Source organism: Pygocentrus nattereri, chromosome 7 (assembly GCF_015220715.1).
Source record: "Pygocentrus nattereri isolate fPygNat1 chromosome 7, fPygNat1.pri, whole genome shotgun sequence".
Taxonomy (NCBI): Eukaryota; Metazoa; Chordata; class Actinopteri; order Characiformes; family Serrasalmidae; genus Pygocentrus; species Pygocentrus nattereri.
Window position 1 is genome coordinate 10,679,889 of NC_051217.1, and position 20,843 is coordinate 10,700,731.

Consider the following 20,843-nt stretch of genomic DNA (forward strand, 5'->3'; position numbering starts at 1 on the left):
TGTGTTCCTTTCTGTAAGCTCACAGTGTGTTTGAGCAGTTTTTAAGAAGCGCTTCCATTACAATAGCTTATTTTAAAACTCATTAGTTTTAAAACAGTAGTGGTCAGACAATAATCAAGATTCAGTATCTGTAATTTAAAAGTGTTAAAGTGCCATTTCTACCTGCATGCATTGTATACAAGTCAGCTGAGATTGATGTGGATTTCAGAGGAGAAACTGTCCCTGGCTTTAGGATTAAGCCTCTTCTGCCATCTAGAGGCCAGATAGGGCTAATACATGAGCTGAACGTGCTCTTTAAATTCATTTGTCATTTTTGTTATCTTGTGTGTTATCTCAATCTGTCTCTGTATTACTAAACTTCACATCTTATTCTTATGATGGCTGTCCAGTCTTATGACGGCTGTCACTCTGACACAGGCATTATGTTGTGAAAACCTCATAAATCATTTTTTTCAGTTTTTATTATTTTTTACGCCATTTGAAAACACCAGATGACTTTTCATTCTCTGTGCATTTCATGAGTAATGAACCAAAATAAATCCTGTTATGTTAACATACATTGTGAAACCGTTTTTGCTTCTCATGTAAAGCTACAGTTTCTGATATTTTTAGGTAAGACTTGAACCCTGCCACATAACATTAACGTAACCATGCCATAAATGCTATGATGGAACATTTTTTATGATTTTCTCAATTGATTTAACAGTAATTTTGTTAAATAATATAACCAGTTATTGTCATGACAGATGCTAAACATTATGACATTATTATTCTGTGCCATCAAGTCCATTCTGATTCCTAGCTAATATAAAGTGTTTCTCCAGAATATCCTGTCTTCTGTTTGAGTCTTCAAGCTTCTGAATGGCTGGTTCATGATTCCTCTTATTGCATCGAACCATCTGATTACTGGTCATCCTTTTCCTCTTTTACCTTCAGCTGTTCCAAGTATAATAGTCCACTTTTCCGATCAATTGGTTCTTCTCATGTTTAGAAGAAGAGCGTTTCAGTTTGTTTATAGGGGCTTTGAATAAGAAGTATCCATTCATGTGTTTTCTTTGCCATCCACAGCAGTCTCAAAAGTCTTTGCCAACACCATAGTTTAATAGCGTCAGTAGCTTTCTTGGATTGCTTGTTTGCAGCTTTCAGAGAATTTACAGAGAATCACAGAGGAGACCATGGTCTGGACAATTCTGATCTTTGTTTGAATTTATTTGGCATTGAATTTACATGGGACAGTCATGGGCTGGAGGTTAGGGAACCAGCCCTGTGACCAGAAGGTTGCCAGTACGGTCCCCAGAGCAGACAATAAATGACTGAGGTGTCCTTGAGCAAGACACCTAACCCCCAACTTCTCCCCGGGGCACTGCGGGGCTGCCCATCACTCCGGGCAAGTGTGCCTCCTAGCGTGTGTGCTCACTAGTGTGCATGTGGTGTTTCACTTCACGGATGGATTAAATGCAGAGGTGAAATTTCCCTGTTGTGGGACTAATAAGGGTCATCTAATCTATTTGAAGATTTTTCAAGCTCCTTCATCCGTGATCTGCTAAGTGCAAATCCATGACACATTTCTTGGCTATTCTGTTGTTTATAATTTCATAATTGAAAAGTAGGTAAATCTAACCACCACTTCCACATCTTTTCCATCAATGGTAAAGTTAGCAATCTCTCCTGGTGTCATAACCTTAGTCTTCTTCATATTAAGCTGTCCCATGCTTTCCCTCTGTTCTTTAGCGTTATTTTTAAAGCCTTTAGCTCTTCCATATTTTCTGCGTAACATCTGCATGAATCGATCTTGAATCCTTGATCATCTTCCTCCAGTCGTGCATCTCTTATTATATGATCTGGCTACAGGTTGAACATGTATGTTGACAGTGTGCAGCCTTGTATGCCTCCTCTGACAATGTGGAACCAGTCTGTTTGTCCTTTTTCTGTCATGACTGTTATTAGCATTATGACATATCATGGCAAGTCATGACAGAATAAGACATCTGCCATGGCATGGTTAGTCAGTGTTATGTAGCAGGGTTCAAGTAAAGTGTTACCAAGTTTTCTTATCATGATAGAATAACTGCTTACCTTTACTTAAAGTCAAAATCATCCTGAAGACATATACACACAGAATGCCACAAAGTGTGACATAGGTGACCTTTCTTGGTTTGCTGAGCAAAACAGGGAAGGAGTGAATTGGACTTAAATGTGGATAAGACAGGGGGAGAGTGATTTAGGCATAGGTGAAAGACAGAGAGAGAAAGAGGATTAATGACTGGAACCCCTCTGTCAAACTGAGCATCCTCGCACCATCCGTCTTCCTGCAAATGCTCTGCCCAACAACAGCAAACAAGCAACAGCAAACGAGGCTGCTAGCAGGCTGCTCCCTCCTCACTGTAAGTCACATGCTTCATGCAGTCTGTCGCAGTGACACGGCTTTACATTGATTTACTCACTACAACAGAGCACAGAAGCCCCTGCAAGTTTTAGCATCTCTTAAATAACTGAAACTTCATGCTGTGCAGAGAGATTCTACAGGGTCCAGCTGGCTAAGTGGTAGAGTGGTGTAGAAAAGCACTGGAAGCTCAAATGTAAGGTATTGACACCAGGGGGGATTACAGTAGAGAGCATGAGTGCTGTCTGACTGTGAAACATTAAAGGGGAGGTTATTGGGATTGGGCCTGGGAGATCTAAAAAAAAAAAATCTGTATTATTTGTGGTATCCCTTTCTACTGTCTTTCACTTGTGTGCTTTTTAGCATTAACTGATTCAATGAAAATCTTAAGTAAAAATCACATATTATATGATATAATACTGAGTAGCTCTAAACATGTCAATAATAAACCATTTTAATTTGAAATTTGTAACAGTAAACTCATGCAGTTGTGAGATCCTGCTGGTGTGAGTTCATGACTTCCTTCTCCTTAAATGATGCGCAAAAAAGTGACTTGTGTACAAACATCTTCCCCTTGTGGAGAAACTACAAACTGCAAATTATGCTTGAATGAGTTCCAAAGTTCTGTCCACATGCTTCACATTTTAACCAAAACACAGGTGTTTCCCATCTTTATAGTTGTGTTTGGGAATTATGTTATGCCTGTGGGATATCATGAAATGATCTGAATCTTCAGGACACTTTACCTCTACGGACAATCCTTAAACTTTTAATCACACTTTATTTTTGGGAAATCTGCAGCGGAAACCATGGAAAATTTGCTGTAACTTAGTGAAGATGCCTAATAAAGTCCTGTACAAATCTACTGTGTCAATAGTAAAAGGGAATAAGACATTATATATGTATGTATTATTTAATATTATTTATCAATCTGTTTAAAGTTAAATTAGTCCTCTCTAGTTCTCTGAAAGTTCCCTTTCCCAGCGCCACGATTGTCACCTTCAAAACATCATCATCAGTTACTTGGTAGCATCACTAATATTCGATCAGCATTACCCAATATCAGTGCTAATTGCCTATATTTATACATAAATCCTTGCTCGTAAATCCTTGCTCTTTAGTCAATCATACTTCACTAAGAAAAGAATACAATATTCACAAACATTTTTCCAGATGAGCTTTTAGCCTAAAATGAATTATATTAACCTATGTCTTTTGTGTCAGCATTATTTGTGTGTAGATGTGCATGTAGAGTGTGTTTAACAGGGAACAGAGCAGAGATTTGAATGAGGAGGATTCTGAGTGGTATGGAGGTCTGCCAGCTGAACCCAGCTTAGAATTCTCGTGAAAGGAGCAAAATATGAGAGAAAAGGACTGAGTTACACTTACAGCAGACACACTCATAACACACATGAGAATAGCATGTGTCTAAGTGGCACCTGCATCAATAGTATTGATTAAATTATCCATGGCATGTTAGTTTCTGTATGACTGTCTCAGTGAAGAGAATATGTTTACTGGATCCTGCGATAGCTGGTCTTTAAGGAGGACTTGTCTGCTAGTACAGCTGGAACTAGTTTGCTCATTGGCTATTGGTTCAGATGTTGTATAACCAGTGATGCCATTTTTCTAAGAAATTTACTGCAAAAATAAACGTCCCCTTCCAGTAATGTTATGTTCTTTTCAGACTGGTGGGTTAAAGCTGACTCATTCTACCGCTCTGTTCCGTGCAGTGTTCTGCCGTGTTGTGGAAGCAAGGTCCAAAGGCTAGAGCAGTGCAAAAAAGCCTTCTTGTGGACGAATAAACCAAAGCAACAGAGACTGAAAAACCTTCCCCACAAATATCAGTGCTGATATATAAGAACCAGGGATAAGTATATTTTCACTGTCAGAACAAAACATTTTTATTTCCAAGGCAGGGAAAAATGTTCTGAGCTTACAATGTAAGTTAATGTAATGACTTTTTTTTTCAACCAATTTTGGACCATTGCTATTGGTCCATTCATCATGTAATTCTCACCCCGGGTAAAGGCCAGCTTGCATTTTCAAAATTTTATTAAAACAATAGAATATAAGGTACTGATCTGGTGACAAGGATATATGTTGTTTTCCAGTACTGTGCAAAATCCAGAGACTACCCTTAAGCACAGAGGTCTTTCTCTGAAAATGAGATAAATATAAAATAAATAATAATATAAAATAGTTGTCTTGCATAAGGAAGGGGAAAGTCAGATGAAAACAAGTGAATAGGATTTTCCCTGTATTGGAGTTTTTTTATTTTGTTTTTTTAATATAAATTAATTGATACAGTAGGACTCTTAAGAACTGTGCAAGGCCTGCTAGACCACCAAAACAGTCGGAAACACTGCTTTCATCTCTGAGAGATGGGAAAAAATTAAGCTCCAGTCTTGCTTCAGATCTAAAAAATCAACACGTGTTTCTGTCTGTCCTTCTACTGTGAGAAATCAAACAAAAAACCTGCTGTTTTTTCAGGACAATGCACTGACCACCTCAGAGCCCAGAAATTAGCATCAATGAGCATCAATGTGTTTTGGCTTGCTTAAACAATGAGTAACAGGGAATGCTAAACCAGCTTCTAAGATTGAGCTTTGAGTGTGTAAAAATATCCCTGTAGGTTTCTTTCTTTAAAAATGAAAGCAAGTATCCAAGAGTGGACCCACTAAATTTTGAAACACATGTAGTACATTGTTGAGGCTTCTGTGTAATTTTCTGTTAAATATGTTCTCTGCTTTTTCCTGACATTGAAAAATCAATACCTGTGTTTAAAGGTTGTTTTGACTGCAAATTACATAAACAAAGGGTGATATCTGATGTTTGCGCTGTCAGGCCGCAGCTGTTTGAGCTGTTTTCCTGTGATTGAGGAGGAATGTGTTACACTCTGTCTTCATCCGGCCAAATTTTAAGCCTCCTCCTAAAAATGCTAATGCTAATACTGAATGAAAGCTGCAAAATGAAAAGGGCAGGTCAGCATTATGCAAATGAGATCATGCTAACTGGTTCCCTCACATTTTTTTTCAATGTTAGCCACATTAGCTGTTATGTCTGTAGTATTCCTTAAGGCTCTTGTTAAGCAGAATTACATTTTCCATGCTTCTTAAGCTCACAAGATATTTTGAAAAGAAGTTTGAAAAGATGAGAAAATCCCAAACAACACAGCATTAATCCTGAAAGGTTATCTCAGCTCGGCTTTATTCATATAAACCTCCGCTTCTCTTCACAGGACTCTGTGGGTAGCTGATTTTTATTACATTCCCAGTAAATTCAGTATTACTGGTAAGATCAACTATTTTGGCGCTGATGTCTACCAGTGTCTGAAACCTGTGATTAAAATGGACCTGTTTTACATAAAGCACTCTAAATTGAATATTGCTCTGTCTCTAATCTGTGGGTTATGGTCACGGCCTAACCGTAAAATGCCTCTCGGAAGGGGAAGTGAGCTGAGGCCCAAGTGTGAGCTCACTCGTCATGGGAGGCTTATCTGGTCTCCTGTAGGATATTGTGCCTCAGTCTCGTTAACCCGAGGCAGTAATGCAGTAGAATCATCTGTAATTGATCTAATTGATTCTTCACTACCCAATTATGTTCTTGTCATTCCTAATGCATCAGTGATGAACACCCGAGAGAGAGTGAATGCGAGAGAGAGACAGAGAGAGTGCATTATTATAATTCTCCATGACAAAGACAGCAGTCAGGCTGTGATCACTGTGATACCTTACTCAGCACTCATGCTGTGCCATGACTTGCAGGCACAGCTTTTAATGACACCGCTGTGTTATACAGCTATATCTGCACTAGCTGTTTCACAGACAGTAAATAGGGACTTTGGCTTTGTCTCCATATTGCTTCTTTATGTACAGTTAAAGGCCCTGTATCCTGTAGTTTTCATAAATTTCATTGTTTTCCCTGAGGTACAACTTTGGCCCTGTAAATCTACCTTCCTGTGGAGTCTACTTCCGTGCATAGTCTGCCATAACTGTTCCAGCTTCTTACTGATTAGCTTCTCCAGACATTTGCTTTGAGCTATATAGGCTGCTTTAGGCTATATAGGCAGATATATGTAAATATTAGGGGTGGGAATCTCTTGGCACCTCACGATTCGATTCGATTACGATTCAGAGGGCTGTGATGCGATTATAAAACAATTATCAATGCATCTTGATGCATCTTTTATCTATACAGGGTCTCTTTTTTTCTCACTGTGTGACGACTTGGTACTTTTAAAGCAAAGCATTTGTAATGATCTATGTTTAATGAATTTACTTCCAATATCTTTTATTATAAAACAAATGGAAGTGATGCAAGTGTACTGGAAGACTCTCATTCATTGCTTTTATTTGGAGCACATGAGATGCTGCTGCCACTCATCTGCGATAAAATGTGCTGTTACAGTGTAATAAGATCCAGTGATAATGGATGACCATGCAGCATGTTACAGCCATCCTGCCTGTTTTAGTGCTTTTATAACTCTGGATTTGGTCATGTTGTAGAGTCAGGGGTCAATGTGCCAGTAAAATACCTGCGAGACGGAAGGTGCGCAACACAGTGCGAAAGCCCTGTTTTTCAACGAGGCTGCAGGTCACTTAGCAACACAGTCTCTCCTGGCTAGTAGCAAATGACAAGGCAAAGAATTGAACTGAATTGAGAACCATTTGTCTGTGTTTGCACACTGTGAAATTAGACCTCTGCATTTAACCCATCTGTGCAGTGAAACACCCACATACATGCACACTAGTGAACACACACATTAGGGGGCAGTGAGCACACTTGCCCAGAGCAGTGGGCAGCCCTATCTACGGCACCCAGGGAGCAATTGGGGGTTAGGTGCCTTGCTCAAGGGCACTTCAGTCTTGGACTGTCAGCTGAGGGGATCGAACCGGAGACCTTCCTGTCATAGGGCTGGTTCCCTAACCTCCGGAGATGAGAGGAAAGCCACTATAAAGCTTAAGTTTATGTTGTTAGCCTATACTAGGACATCAGCACACACTGAGGCATACTGGGCATTAAATGTTGTGGATCCCAAAGTGGTTTGATTTTTGCTGAAAGGACAAAATGTCTCTTCTTAACATTTGGGTTGTGACTCCTGATCTAACCTGGCTTTAATGCAGAGCCAGTTGGATTTCTCTCATCCAGTGGTGTTTTTTGTTATGTGCCGCCACAGACTGTCCGGGCGCTGCACTTGCCCACTTCCAAGTTTTGCCCTTTGCGTTCCATCAACATTACATTATAAATTAAAATTTAGAAAATAGATTTTTGACATTTATGAATCTATTCAGAATCGTTCACGTCTGCATCACGATGCATCAAAGAATCATTTTTTCCCTGCATCTCTAGTAAATGTATTGAATTTTTGTGATCACAAAACATTATGATTGACATTATGAATTCAGAATTTGTTTTTACAGCTTATATGGACTGGATAGTGAACATTTTGTAACTTTAACAGTGTTTACACATTTGCATAGGACTGCGGCGGATATTCAATAAAATCAGTACCGAAAAGAACCGAAAAGTCATTTGAATAACTAACATATTTAACACTATGAACTTGGACACATCTTTGGAGAAACAGACATATCAAGCCAATACTAGCTTCTTACCAGTAGCACACAGCTGCAGCTCTGCACACTGGACTCAGTGTGGACTCCTTGTGATTTGGCACAGCTTGCAAGACTCTCACAGTTCCAGGTGACAGTATCATTTTAACTTCAGGTACCTTCCAAATAGGTTTCCAGATTACTAGCTAGCAATCAGGCTCTCTGTTGTGTTTATTGTCGAGATAATGAGCATGCTGGCTAGGTAGATGTTAAACTGCAAAAGTGCCAAAATTTACAGTAAATAAGCCTACAGTTAGAATAAAAAAAGTTATTTTCTTAACACTTCTATAGTCATGTCATATATCAAAATCATATTTGATGCCCAAATACTACACCACCCTCATTTATTTCCATGATTTAGCCTCTGTAATGATACATTGTACATTGTATCAGTGGTTCTCAAACCAGTCCTCATGGTCCCCCAAAAGGTACACATTTTTACTCCAATGTAGCTCGCCCAGTGGGCCTGTTTGAGTACCACTGTATTATATGAATGTGCTGGAAAGTCTTTTTCTAAGTAATCAGAACACTTTTGTGGAACAGCAGATTTCAATAGAAAAAAGCTTCTATAAATTGTATGTTTTATGAATATATAGGAAAGTCCTCATCTAAGTCATCAGATTATACTGTTAGAAATATTTAGAACAGACAGGGTGTTTTGAAATAGCTCATGTAAATAGGATAGTCCCTGCCAATCTCAGTTTCATGAAGGGCAGTGACTGGTGCTAGGTGGGTTGTAATTGTGTTATTTGTGTGATGTGAGAGGTTGCTCATGTTTGTGCGATGACCGAGTCTGTGCTCATACAAGTGAGTAAGAGCTAAGAACAGAACTGCCATTGCTGTTTGCACTAATGAATCCAGCTATAGCCGTCTCCACACAACCAGACAGATGGTTACTGATGGAGTTTAGGGGCGGGGGCTTTGTGTGGGTGGGTGGGTGTTTGTGTGTCTGTTGGAAGAACAGGGGAGTGGGAGGAAAAGACCACCCTTGCAATTCTCTCCTTCTCTGTCTGTCTCTCATCAGGCTGAACTCTAAGCCAGCTCACACTGTGTCCTGTTTTCAGTGGACAGCAGTCTTTAACCTCAGCTTTGCTCACTGTTAGTGAGAAAGCGAGGTGAATGCCCTCATATTTCTGCTCCTCTTTTTAATAGCGTAAAAGGGATGATATTAGCATTTTGTCCAATCTCTTAATGCAGTAATGGAGCCAGCTGTGGAGTAGTGCAGTGGGACTTAAATTCCCACCTGGGCATTTTTTATTTCATTCTCTTTCTCCCCAACACAGCTTTTATCCTGATTGGCTTGTCAGCAGAAGGGGAGGGCTGCTTTTTTCTATTACAGTTTCTTCTTAATTTTTGGTTCTGGCAAGTCAGGCAAGGTTCCTACAGAGTGTACGCACTCTGGCCTACTCATCCTGGACAGCCAGGGCACTCCTGTGTGGGCATGGTGCTGGATACTGATCTGGGTGCCCTCTTCTCTCTCCTACCCAGTGATTACATCATTGAAGAGAAGGATGCCGTGCTTCAGAAGAAAGAGAATGAAGGTTTTGGCTTTGTCCTGCGAGGAGCGAAAGGTAAGCATGACTGTTTGCTGTGCAGATTCTACAACTGCAGAACTGCTCGTCAACCATTCTAGTTACTACTGCCTTACAGTCAGTGTCCTGAATGACTGCTCCATTCACGTAGCTGTAGAGGAACAATGCAGTTACAGCCCCATTCAGAATAGACACTGTAGGATGGAGCTCTGAGTTGAACTGACCCTGGATACCACAAGCACCTGTTCTATGATAGAGTGAGGATCAGTCATTGCAGACTGCTTTTGGTTTGTTTGACTAAAATGTATTGTGTACCTACATGTGCTCAAGAACCAGTAAAATACCAGTACTGCTTTGCTGGCCATGTCCAAAGAGCGACCCACTGAATGTTAACAAATTAGTCACTTTGTAATAATCACTTCCTTCTGTCATGACCTATCATTGTCCAGAATTTGTATAATACATTGCACATTGCATTTGAAATCAGATTGACTGAGGATTAATAGTTTGGATGTTTTACATCTATGTAACCATAAAGGACTTGGCTAACTGTGTTATTGAACCATTATGTACAAGAAATCTAGAGTTGATTTCAGACATGGCATTTGTGTCTGTTGCTGACATCTCTCTACATGAAGACTGAATAAGTGTCAATGCCAGTAAAGCAGGCTAGACTAGGGAAAAGTAAATAGAATCAACCAGAGACACAGCCACTATGCCAAAATCAACTGTTGATTTTATTGTTAAGAGCAAAAGCTCACCAGTAGCAAGCAGTCAGACAGACTAGACCATAGTAGTGCAATGTCAGTCATGAAGGTAAAGCTATTTATCCAATCATGAACACTATTTAGGATGTAGGCAAAAATTACCACATGAAGAAGAATGACCTAAGAGGGGGGCTTAGTACAAGACTGGTAAGATTCAAGAACAGAAAGCTTAAGTTACACCATGGCCAGTGGACACCTAGCCATACGGTGCTTGATCTTGCAGCAGGTGACAATGATCCAAAACATACCACAAATGTATGTGTTTTAGGGGAGCAGTTACCTTACTTGCATCTTTCTGAGCAGCATTACACTAAAGAATGAAGGCAAAAGAACCCTGAAACAAGCAGGAACTGAAAACAGCTGCATTATAGCCCTTGGAGAGCGTCACCTAGAAAGACATCCAGCTCCTGTTGTGGTATATAGGTTGCATATTTGATTGTAAAGGAATGATAATATGTTTAATGTATAGTTACCTGAAATGAGGGTAACTTGTAATTTTAGAACTACAAAATGCACCTGTGGTAAGTGGAGCTGATAAAATGGACAATGACTGTAGAAACATGGAGGTGTACTTAATGAAGCCGATTGGTGTGTAAAAGTAAAAAAGCAATTGAGTCAGCCCATCCTGTTTATTGTTTGTTTTTAGCATTAAACTAACTTAGCTGGGCACAAGCTGATCACACTCAACATAACCCAGAGACCACCCTCTTCAACAAACTCAACAAACTTTTATTTTGTATAAATCAGATACACTTAAACGGCAGAATAAGCAGGGCTGGAATGCAATGGCATTCAGAATATGAATTCAGAATACAGAAATGAAGAATCAGTATTCAGCCCATGTTACATTTTGAAAAGGCAGTTTTCATAATACAGTTACTTTAAAATGTTTAGCAGAATACCTACCCAGGAAATTAAAAAATGCTAGTTAGACAAACTATAAAAAAGGAATGTTGCAACTGTGTTCAAATGGTAATTTTTTCATGAAAACAAAATGCAGAAGAATAACATGCCAGCAAAAACAGTGTAATAATTAACATAACAGAGGTTTTCCGTATGTGACTTACTAAGATGTATTACATATTGTAAGTGGATTCTGAATGCATTACTCTTTTCTGTGTTGTAACAGAATACATGCAGCACAGTGTATTCGGTATTTAGCTATCTGTACTTTTTCAAAGTATTCTGCCCAACTCTAAGGCTAAATGGGCTGAATACGTGATGTGATATTGCCATAACTATTGCACTGCACAGCATTATCCCTCCGTCCTGTAGCCACACAGTGTGGGCCATGACTGTGGTGTGGCAACAAATGCGTGGTACTGAGTAGGCAGTTTCACTTTACACTGATGATAGTTTGTTTAGATATGTAATGGTGCAAGCCATTAACCTGGTTTGAATACAGTACCCACTGTGTGAAGTGTAAATTTTCCATAGTAAAATGTATAGCATTGTATAGCAATTAAGTAAAATTACATAAGTATTTTCCACTCCTGACAGCACAGCAGTTGTATATTTTCACAGTGTCATGTTACTGTCACTATAAATTCAGTTGTGGTTAAAAAACATTTGGTTGTATGGAAGGACATGTACAAACCAGGTGAATGGCTCAGCAGTGCAACAGATTTTCACACTGCAGGATGACATTTTACAAGGATCTTGTAAGACCCCTGGGACATAGCATTCCCACAGGAAGAAAAGAAAAACTAGTGGACATGACAGGACTGTACAAGAGCAGACAGGGCAGGAATAATTTATCTGGCAAGAAAGATTGAACAATTTTTTTTTTTACCAAAGAAACAAGATTGGATTAATGGTGTATACTTAATGTATCAGTTTTATCATTATTGTTATTATTATTACATCATTATTAAAGGATGACACAAAAGGTAGGGCAGGATAAAGGACACAAAAAAAGAGCACAGAAAAACTAGTACAGTGCAAAAGTGACTTTGTGTCATACACTGATTCATGTTATAGTGTGCATTTCTGACTTAATGTACTTGAAGTACTTACTGCTGTTGAGAAAAATTAGGGATTCCTAGGACGTTAGGACATTAGAGCACGTTAGGAAATTTACACCATTTGAAAATGCTATCAGCCCTTTATGTTGTCATGACAAAATCATGACTAAAACATTTTTCCTTCTCAGGTTCAGTTACCATTTCAGCAGTTGCATTGCTGGAACTTTTGAGTTTCTTTAGACTGTGGTTTTAATTAAGCCACAGAAATCCCACTGCTTCCTCTATATATATTTTAACCATCCAGAGAGTCCCTCAACTACCCACTGTAGTGAGCGACATTAGCTTTACCCAAAATGGGTTTTCAAAAAGGGTGACTTTGACATGATTAATTTATCTGACTCTGTGTAAGAGATCCAAAGCACTTCCTTACATTTACTGTTTTCCAAGCAGGTCATACTTTAATGTTTACATTTGTATTTGTGGATGTTGAACACACTCTTTTTGGCTGTGATTGCGAGAAAAAATGAAAGATATTCCTCAAGAATGAGGGCTGATTCCACAGCAGTGGTTATTTGAATCCAGGAGATATTGCCTGGAATTGAAGACTATCATTTCAGTGATTGAGGTCATTTTTATACTTTTTTTAGGCTTGAAAACACCAGTCATGAAATATGTAGATAGACTACATTGCTCTGAAGGACTTTTAGATGAGGGTAGACAAAGGGACAGTCTGAAGAGGCAAGTCTTAAATCCTTTTCAGTTTCTACAAGTTCCCTCAGTTGAACTATGCAATATTTCTTTCTCTTCAATAGTGTTGTCTTGATAGAAATTTGCAAATCCGTAAGCAAGCTGGCTTTATATCTTAATAGATCAACATTTCTAGAAGGGTTTTATAGTGTCTAAATGCATATTTCTTTTCTTTCTTTTTTGTTGTGGTAGTTGTACACAGTGTTCGGTGTCCTGAAAGCTACAGCTGTGAGAAATGTGAATTGTTTTCACCCCTCTCCTTTCACCCCTCTTTTTCTCTAGCAGCTCAACAGTGTCAGAGAAAAAAAATACCTTATTGATTATGTTAATGAAAAAAGTATCTGAGGCCATTTCCTATTCCTCCAGCAAAATAGCCACTAGTTGGCCTGCAGAAAGATGTTAACGCTGGGATGCTGAATCCTGGTCCTGGAGGTCTACCACCCTGCAGAGTTTTGCTCCAACCCTCATATCTTATGCCTGATCCAGGTAATGAAGGCCTTCATAAGTATCTGAACATTAGAGCCAGGGGTACTGGTTCTGAACTCTTCAATGTGGTAGATCTTTAACCACCTCTGGGTTAAAGTTATGTGAGGAGCTCAGAGACAGAGCAGTTCAGACCTGAGTGAGAAGTTTATTCCAGGACAAGAAGACTAAATACAACTAATTTACAGATTTTGCCTTTCTTGTGAGCATGGCTAGTTCTTAAAGCAGAACATGTCAAACATCCTGAAGTCAAGAATCTGAGGATCAGGTGGCCTTTGTGTTTGGCCACACTGTGCACCATAGCGACCTCAGCAAAAGCATAGCGTTTAGCTTGACCTCAGATAACCTGCCAGCAGGGGCATTGATTGTATGTGTATGTTCATGTGTGTGCCCAGTTTTTGTTGTGGCACCATCCTGGGTAGGAGGTATGAACCATCTGTTACCCACATGGTGTCATGTTTTCCATTCTATCTTTCTCTCATACACACACTGTCTCTCTGTCATCATCTCTGTGTTACTCTGGCTTTGTGTCTCAAGACAAAGGATCATTTGCAGGTTGACTCAGAGCTAACTAGTCCCTCAGACAGCTCTCTGTACCCTAAGCTTCAGACAGCTAACTACTGCCTCAGCCTGCCCTGTCTTAATTATAACCAACACAGCTCAGCTCTACTGAGCCTCACCAATGCCCCAAACATCAGGAACGTTGCCATAGCAACATGAATGTGATTGTGTGTGTACTCTAGACCTCATGGGGCAGCTGCATTTGGAGTAGCCTTGACCATCTCTTTTGTTTGTCTGTGTGTGCCTCTGTGTGTGTTTATGTGTGTTTGTGTGTATGTGTGTGTGTGTGTGTAGCGGAGACACCCATCGAGGAGTTTACTCCCACACCTGCCTTCCCTGCATTGCAGTACCTGGAGTCTGTTGATCTGGAGGGTGTGGCCTGGAGGGCAGGGCTAAGGACAGGTGACTTCCTCATTGAGGTAGGGGATGGGTTATAACACTTTTTTATTTGATAGACACAATTGATATGTCTTAATTCCTCCTGTGTCTCTCTTGTTTGCTTGCCAGACCTGAGCCCTATTCGAACATGATTAGTGTTCCATGAGGTGTGCTAGTGCCAGTTTAGCACAGGATGCAGTGTTCTTGACCAGTTCACACAGGAAAAGAAATCTTTGTATCAATGAAAGAAATGAGAGCGACTACTTGGTTTACGCACTACCTTTACTCCTGAAATGAGCAGAAAACATTTTAAAACAAATTACCCATTATTTCATTCACTACCATCTAACTGGCTGTCTTAAGTGAATGCATTGTGTTATTAGCAATGTCATTAGCTTGGGAATTCACAGCCAACAGTCAACATCACTGCATAAAATCAAACACTTTTAAACTTTTAGGTTTAAGGTAGGACACACAAGGTGTAGGTATATATAAGCACATCAATTTGACCGTAGCCACAGAGAACAAAAGTAAATGCTATTTCAAGTGCCTTCATACTTAAGACTCCTTTTTCCCTAGAAAATGATGGGTCGTTTTGCACCTGTCAGTTCCCACAGGATTAATATAAGCTTGTTTTTTTTCTACTGCTTGTTCTATAGAATCAATCATGACATGGGAGATTTGGCATTTGGATTTGGTATTTTACTGCAGTGGTTTTCATGCTGGAGTTAAAGCTGGCAGTGCTGCATTTTTACATTTCTTTTTATCATTTATATCAAGAAATATTAAGATAATCCCAGAAAATTATGAGCTCCAGTTTTCAGTTAACATCTGACAGTTAACAGATTTCAGTGATTAACAATGATTATCATATTATCAATCTTGCTGTGTTTTTAGTGTGTTTTGCCATCTCTGGCCCGAAGTTTCATTTCAGAAGCTGAAACTTGTCTGTGAAACTTATTTCTGTGCGTGAAAATGTCTCACACAACTGCATTTTCAAATTAGCCCAATTTGGCAAAATAACCTTGATGATGGGTGCATGCTGTACTAAACATTCCACAGCATTACGAGTGAAAGCATGTGATTCTATATAACCACATCTGAACAGCATGTGTGTTCTCTGCCTTGATCATAACTTGTTAGTGTGCAATAAATCTCACATATGGATGTAATAAAAATACTTATTATAGAAATAGATTTTTTTTTTCTGAGAATATGACATCCCATGGCTTCCTCTGGCATCCCCCCCATAAATCAAGCCTTGGGACTATGCACTGTACCATAGTACTTGACCACCAACAGAGTGAAAACATCTTTCAAAATCTTTCGAAAAATAATCTAGATCTTTATAATGTGGCAAGTAAACTCAAAATCATTATGTCCAAAGTGAGGGAGTGGGAAGAACTTAAGGTGGTGATGCTCCCTTTTAGACCCCTTCACCCATCTCTCTGACACCATGCCTGTTACCACTTATTAATTCTCCTTGATTAAAGCCAGAGATTGGTGAAAAATTTAATATACAACACAAATGTAGTTTGCTGAATGAGGTTTGCTTCTTCAGTGCTAATGTAGCTAACAAGTAATCTAAGCTTATGTACATCAGTTAGCATTGTAGAAACTGCATGTCGAAATCCCTACACACTGGTCCCTGCCTGTTGAGTTGGTAATTAATCTCAAATAGATAATGAATAATAATAACATGATAATGAAGGCATTTTGTAAAATGCTAATAAACCTCCATTATGTGTTAGCCTCATAGCTCCAGGGCAAAACCAAAAGAAGCAAACATCAGACACCAAACATATCTTGGCTGACTATGTTTGGAATAAGGAAAAACTGTACGTTAGATTTATTTTTATTCTTAGACTATTACTGTAAAATAGCCTATGTGAGGGTGCAGAAGGAGGAAACTAGTAGCAAAGCTGTGAGCTGATTGGACGAAGCTGAAAGAAAACAATCAAGTAGCTGCATTCAGAACTGCCTGGAGCACATTCAGGTATTTAAGGTCTACTGTTTTCTCAGGTGAATGGGGTGAACGTAGTGAAGGTGGGCCATAAGCAAGTGGTGTCCCTCATCCGGCAGGGCGGAAACAGTCTGTTGATGAAGGTGGTGTCCGTCACACGCAAACCCGAGTCTGAGGATGTGGTCAGGAAAAAGGGTAAGGCTCCCTGCTGTTTATATGCTGAAGCATGTGCCTACTGAACATCATCACCTGTTGTCATTGAGCTCTGTCAAAGATAGCTGTTAGGTGATTCTTTGATTGCCAGTGTGTGTCTAAGTTTTATAAAAATTGCTGAGTGAGCTGATCTGGGCGGGGCTACTATGGTTGTGCTTGCATGAGTTCTCTACAACTGAAGTTGCTAGGCAACTAGGCTTTGAAGTCATGTTCTACAGCAAGAAGCAGCATCTGTAGATTTGAAAAAAGTATTTGCCCCTCAATTTCTTCCATTTTTGCTAATCTGTCACATTTAAATGTTTCTTTGCAGAATTTGGCTACATTGGATGGTTCTGAGCATGACTTGCCTGCTTAAGCTCTTGCCACAGCATCTCAATGGTATTCAAGTCAGGACTTATTTTGGCCACTCCAAAACCTTGATTTTGTTTCTTTTGAGCTGTTCAGAGGTGGACTTGCTTGTGTGCTTTGGATAATATTTCTGCTACATAACCCAGCTGCGCTTGGGCTTTAGGTCACAAACTGAAGGGCAGGCGCTCTCCTTCAGGATTTTCTGATAGAAAGCGGAATTCATGGTTTTGTCAATTATGACAAGTCATCCAGGCCCTGCAGAAGCAAAGCAGCCCCAGACCACCACACTACCACCACCATTTTTGACTGTTGGTAGGATTTTCCTATGGTGGAATGTGGATCTAACACCATATTTGCCAGATAAAATGAGATCCACATCTTCCAAAAAGTCCACCCTTTAACTCATCCGTCCACAGAATCTTATCCCAAAAGTCTTGGGGGTGATCCAGTTGTTTTTTGGTAAATGCGAGACAAGCCATTGTGTTCTCTGGTCAGCAGTGGTTTGCACCTTGCAACTCAGCCATGGATGCAATTTTTGCCCAGGGTCTTTCTTGCTGTGGAATCATGTACATTGACCTAACTGAGGCAAGTGAGGCCTGCAGTTCTTTAGATGTTCGTCTGAGTTCTTTTTAGACCTGAGTGGGTGTGGCTAGTGAAAATATACCCAATAGTCAATTGAATTTGGTTAACTGGTTGATTTAGTAGCTAAGGGGCAGCTACTTTTTCACTAGGTGGGGCTGAACAGCCATTTTCCTTCAACAAAATCATTATTTAAAAACAGCATTTTGTGTTTACCTGTGCTTTCTTTGTCTAATATTAGAAGTAGTTTGATTCAAGTATGACAAACATACAAAGATAGAAAAAAACTAGAAAGGGGCAGATGTTTTCACTGCACTGTGGTCTTAAAAAGGCAACCATGAAGGACTGCAGCATTGGCAGGAGGGTACCCTTGCATAATTTGAATTGGATGGAGCATTGAGTTCAATTTAATTTGTATATTGCATTTTACAGCAGCACCACAGAAATTCAGGTCTAGCCCCCTAATGAGCAAGCTGAGGTCAGCAGTGGCAAGAAAAACCATTTGCTCTTCAGATCAAAGCCCAAGGCCAGGCGCGAGAAGTCCCAGGTGGGGCAGAAGAGGCCCGTGTTTGGGCAGATGTAAATTGCTCCTTCAGATTAAGAAGGTTAGGGTTACCTTTGCTCCAACCACATTAGCTAGTGTAAATATCTTTTAAAAATATAATGAGGTTAAGGTTAGTCCACAATCTTATTACCTATTATAAAACGGATAGTTAAAATCTGATTGGCTGAGACGCGTTCAGAGCTGTTAAATCCATTATATAAGCACACCCACTGCCTAACAGCAACTGAATTGTGTAGTACTGCACCACGGTATAAAAAAACCTGTGTATTGTTGATGAATAACCTTTGACTCTCGTGCTGCTCACATGGACCACAGAGTATATTGGTGAAGTAAGAACATGTTTTTTTGTTTAAACTGAAGCGCTGGTGACTTATGTCCGTAACTAGAACTAGGCTAGACAGCTAGCTAACAGGCTAAAAGATGGCTAACAACTCCATCATTAGTATCACAGGCTTGAATTAAAGTACTTACAATATGATTAACTGTAAAACAGTTCATGTTTCAGTCAGACGTAGTGTCAAATCCAGGCTGAATGCCAAACGGGACTGTATTCTCTAAAAGGTGCACTTGCTATAAAAGTGTAGAAATTCTAGCCTCTACAGCCAAATAGTGCACTACTTATTGAGTATGGATATTGTAGAATCCCCAATGACTATTTCTTAGCTATAGTTTACACCGTTGGGGTGCAGGATCCAGTATTTAAGTTCCAACGTAGGGCACTATGTAGGGAGCAGGGAGCCATTTGAGATTCAGCCCCACCACAAGAAAAGGGGAACTGCTGGATTAATGCTAAATAAGACTCTGAGTGACCAAATGTTCTCCTCATTCAGAGGTACATGGTTGCATGCATGGCAACATACCACACTCTAAAGGAACTATGTAGATGTCAATTATTATTGATAACAACAAATTATTTTCTGAAAAATTGTCTATTTTATCATATTTTATGTTGCCCAATGTTTTATAAAAGCAAAACCTACTTGAGGCTGTGCATTACTGCATTCCGATCACAGGGAAGGGAGTTGAGAACACCCTTTCCACAATAAAATCACAGTAACACACGGCCTCTTGTGGCTTATTGCTTTAGTATAAATTGCTCCTTTACAATACAAAGAGTGAAGTTTAGGGATGGGTTAGTTTCAGTCACATTACATGGTATAAATTGGCAGCAGTTAACATACATTGAAAGCCTGATTTTAAGGAATATTTATTTATTTTAAGCCTAGTAGTGCAACCAACATAAACCAATAACTAGGTGGTCTAGGAGTTCTTAGTTTATATAGAGAGCTACATATAGGTTCACTTGGGACAACAGAGTTAACATTTCAAATACTTGAGCTATTATTTTCATGTTGCTGTACTGTTTAAATGAATTAAGTAGTAAGGTCATTTATGATACTTGTAATAAACTTGTGCTGTGTTTGAGTTCAAGTCTATACTTGTGACTATTTTCTATTTGTTTCAGTGTCAGGAATTGACAAACATGGCAAACTTTACATGCAAAAATAACTTCATTTCTTTCTCCTTCTATTTGCAAACAAAAATGTGATGTGGATCAAAGGTCTGGAATATGACTCTGGTAGTTTTCTAAATTTACTCAAATGTAGAGTGCTTATGCTCACGCATCAGTGCCCTGAGGTTCTTGGTGTTCAGTGTCCTCTCTGAATGAATCCAAACAATTCCACCTGGTTTTGACCTGCTTTATTTTCAGACATTGTGCATTGATGACTTATTAGAAAGGGATACAGTAGTTCGAGACCAGAGTCTAAATTTGGCAAGACCAATGCTTGGAATAAGGACTAGTTTGACTAACTACTGTGGTTTCCAAGTCCAAGTCTGAGACAATAAACTTGACCAGATTAGAGCATGAAGAAGGAACACTGACTGGGGCCAAGACTCAAAAGGGAACCCATCCTCTAATGGTCAACATCACGATGCGTGATGAGAACTTTACTCTGCCCTATCTTCCTTGCAGGCCTCATTGTTTGTAAACTCACATATACAAACACACTGCAACTTGCAGTCTTTCTCGCTCTCTACAAAAAAAGATTCAAAGAGAGACTCTCATGTATTCTACACTTTAATGAGATTTCATAATCAAGCAGAGTAAAGTTAGTAAAAGAGAATGGTTCATTTAGCTAGATGGGTGGTTTATAATGGGACAGAGTAGCATTTTTATTTCCTTCTCCATTGATGAGACCATATCTGCACAATAATCTATTCTGTATCCATGTAAACCATCCTGCCTTCTCTCTGCAACTCCCACACATTTCTGACCCCTCTCTCACCCTTGCGTGTGTTTGTGTAGCCGCACAGAACAGCACAACACATAATGTTACCTGCAGCAGGACATTTTAGGCTGATTTCTGACTGTACAATTTGTTTTACTGACATATAATCAGAGTAGATGCAGTAATCAATTTTTATTTTATTACATTTGTGAATATACTTATGCAGCTGCGTCTGCTATGAAAACAGGGAGATGAAAATTGTGCTGCTGGATGAATAATGCAGCAGACCCTTTTGAAGCCTGTTAGGAATTAATCAGTTAAAGACAATATACTTTCACCACTGCTTCAGCTTTATTTTAAAGCAATAATATTTGAAATACTTGATGAAATATATCTATGTTACTTGAACTGCCCAAACAATCTATCCTTTAAAAACACTACTTGAACCTGTAATAATGCTGTGTGTGTTGGTGTTTGTGTTGGTGGATGAGTAGGTGTGTGTGGGTGTGTAAAC

General features: G+C 39.4%; 1 protein-coding gene across 6 annotated transcripts in view; it reads left to right on the forward strand.

Moving 5' to 3' along the window:
- Nucleotides 1-20,843, forward strand: part of shank3a (SH3 and multiple ankyrin repeat domains 3a) — a 284,439-nt gene that overhangs the window by 244,424 nt on the left and 19,172 nt on the right. For all 6 annotated transcript variants that reach the window (XR_001858864.2, XR_005130467.1, XM_037539957.1 and 3 more), the window contains 3 exons: nucleotides 9,487-9,569; nucleotides 14,347-14,471; nucleotides 16,453-16,588. Coding sequence is in view for 4 of the 6 variants with exons in the window: in XM_037539957.1 (XP_037395854.1) it covers nucleotides 9,487-9,569; nucleotides 14,347-14,471; nucleotides 16,453-16,588 (344 nt within the window). In the remaining 2 variants the exon portion in view is untranslated. The remainder of the gene's footprint in view (nucleotides 1-9,486; nucleotides 9,570-14,346; nucleotides 14,472-16,452; nucleotides 16,589-20,843) is intronic.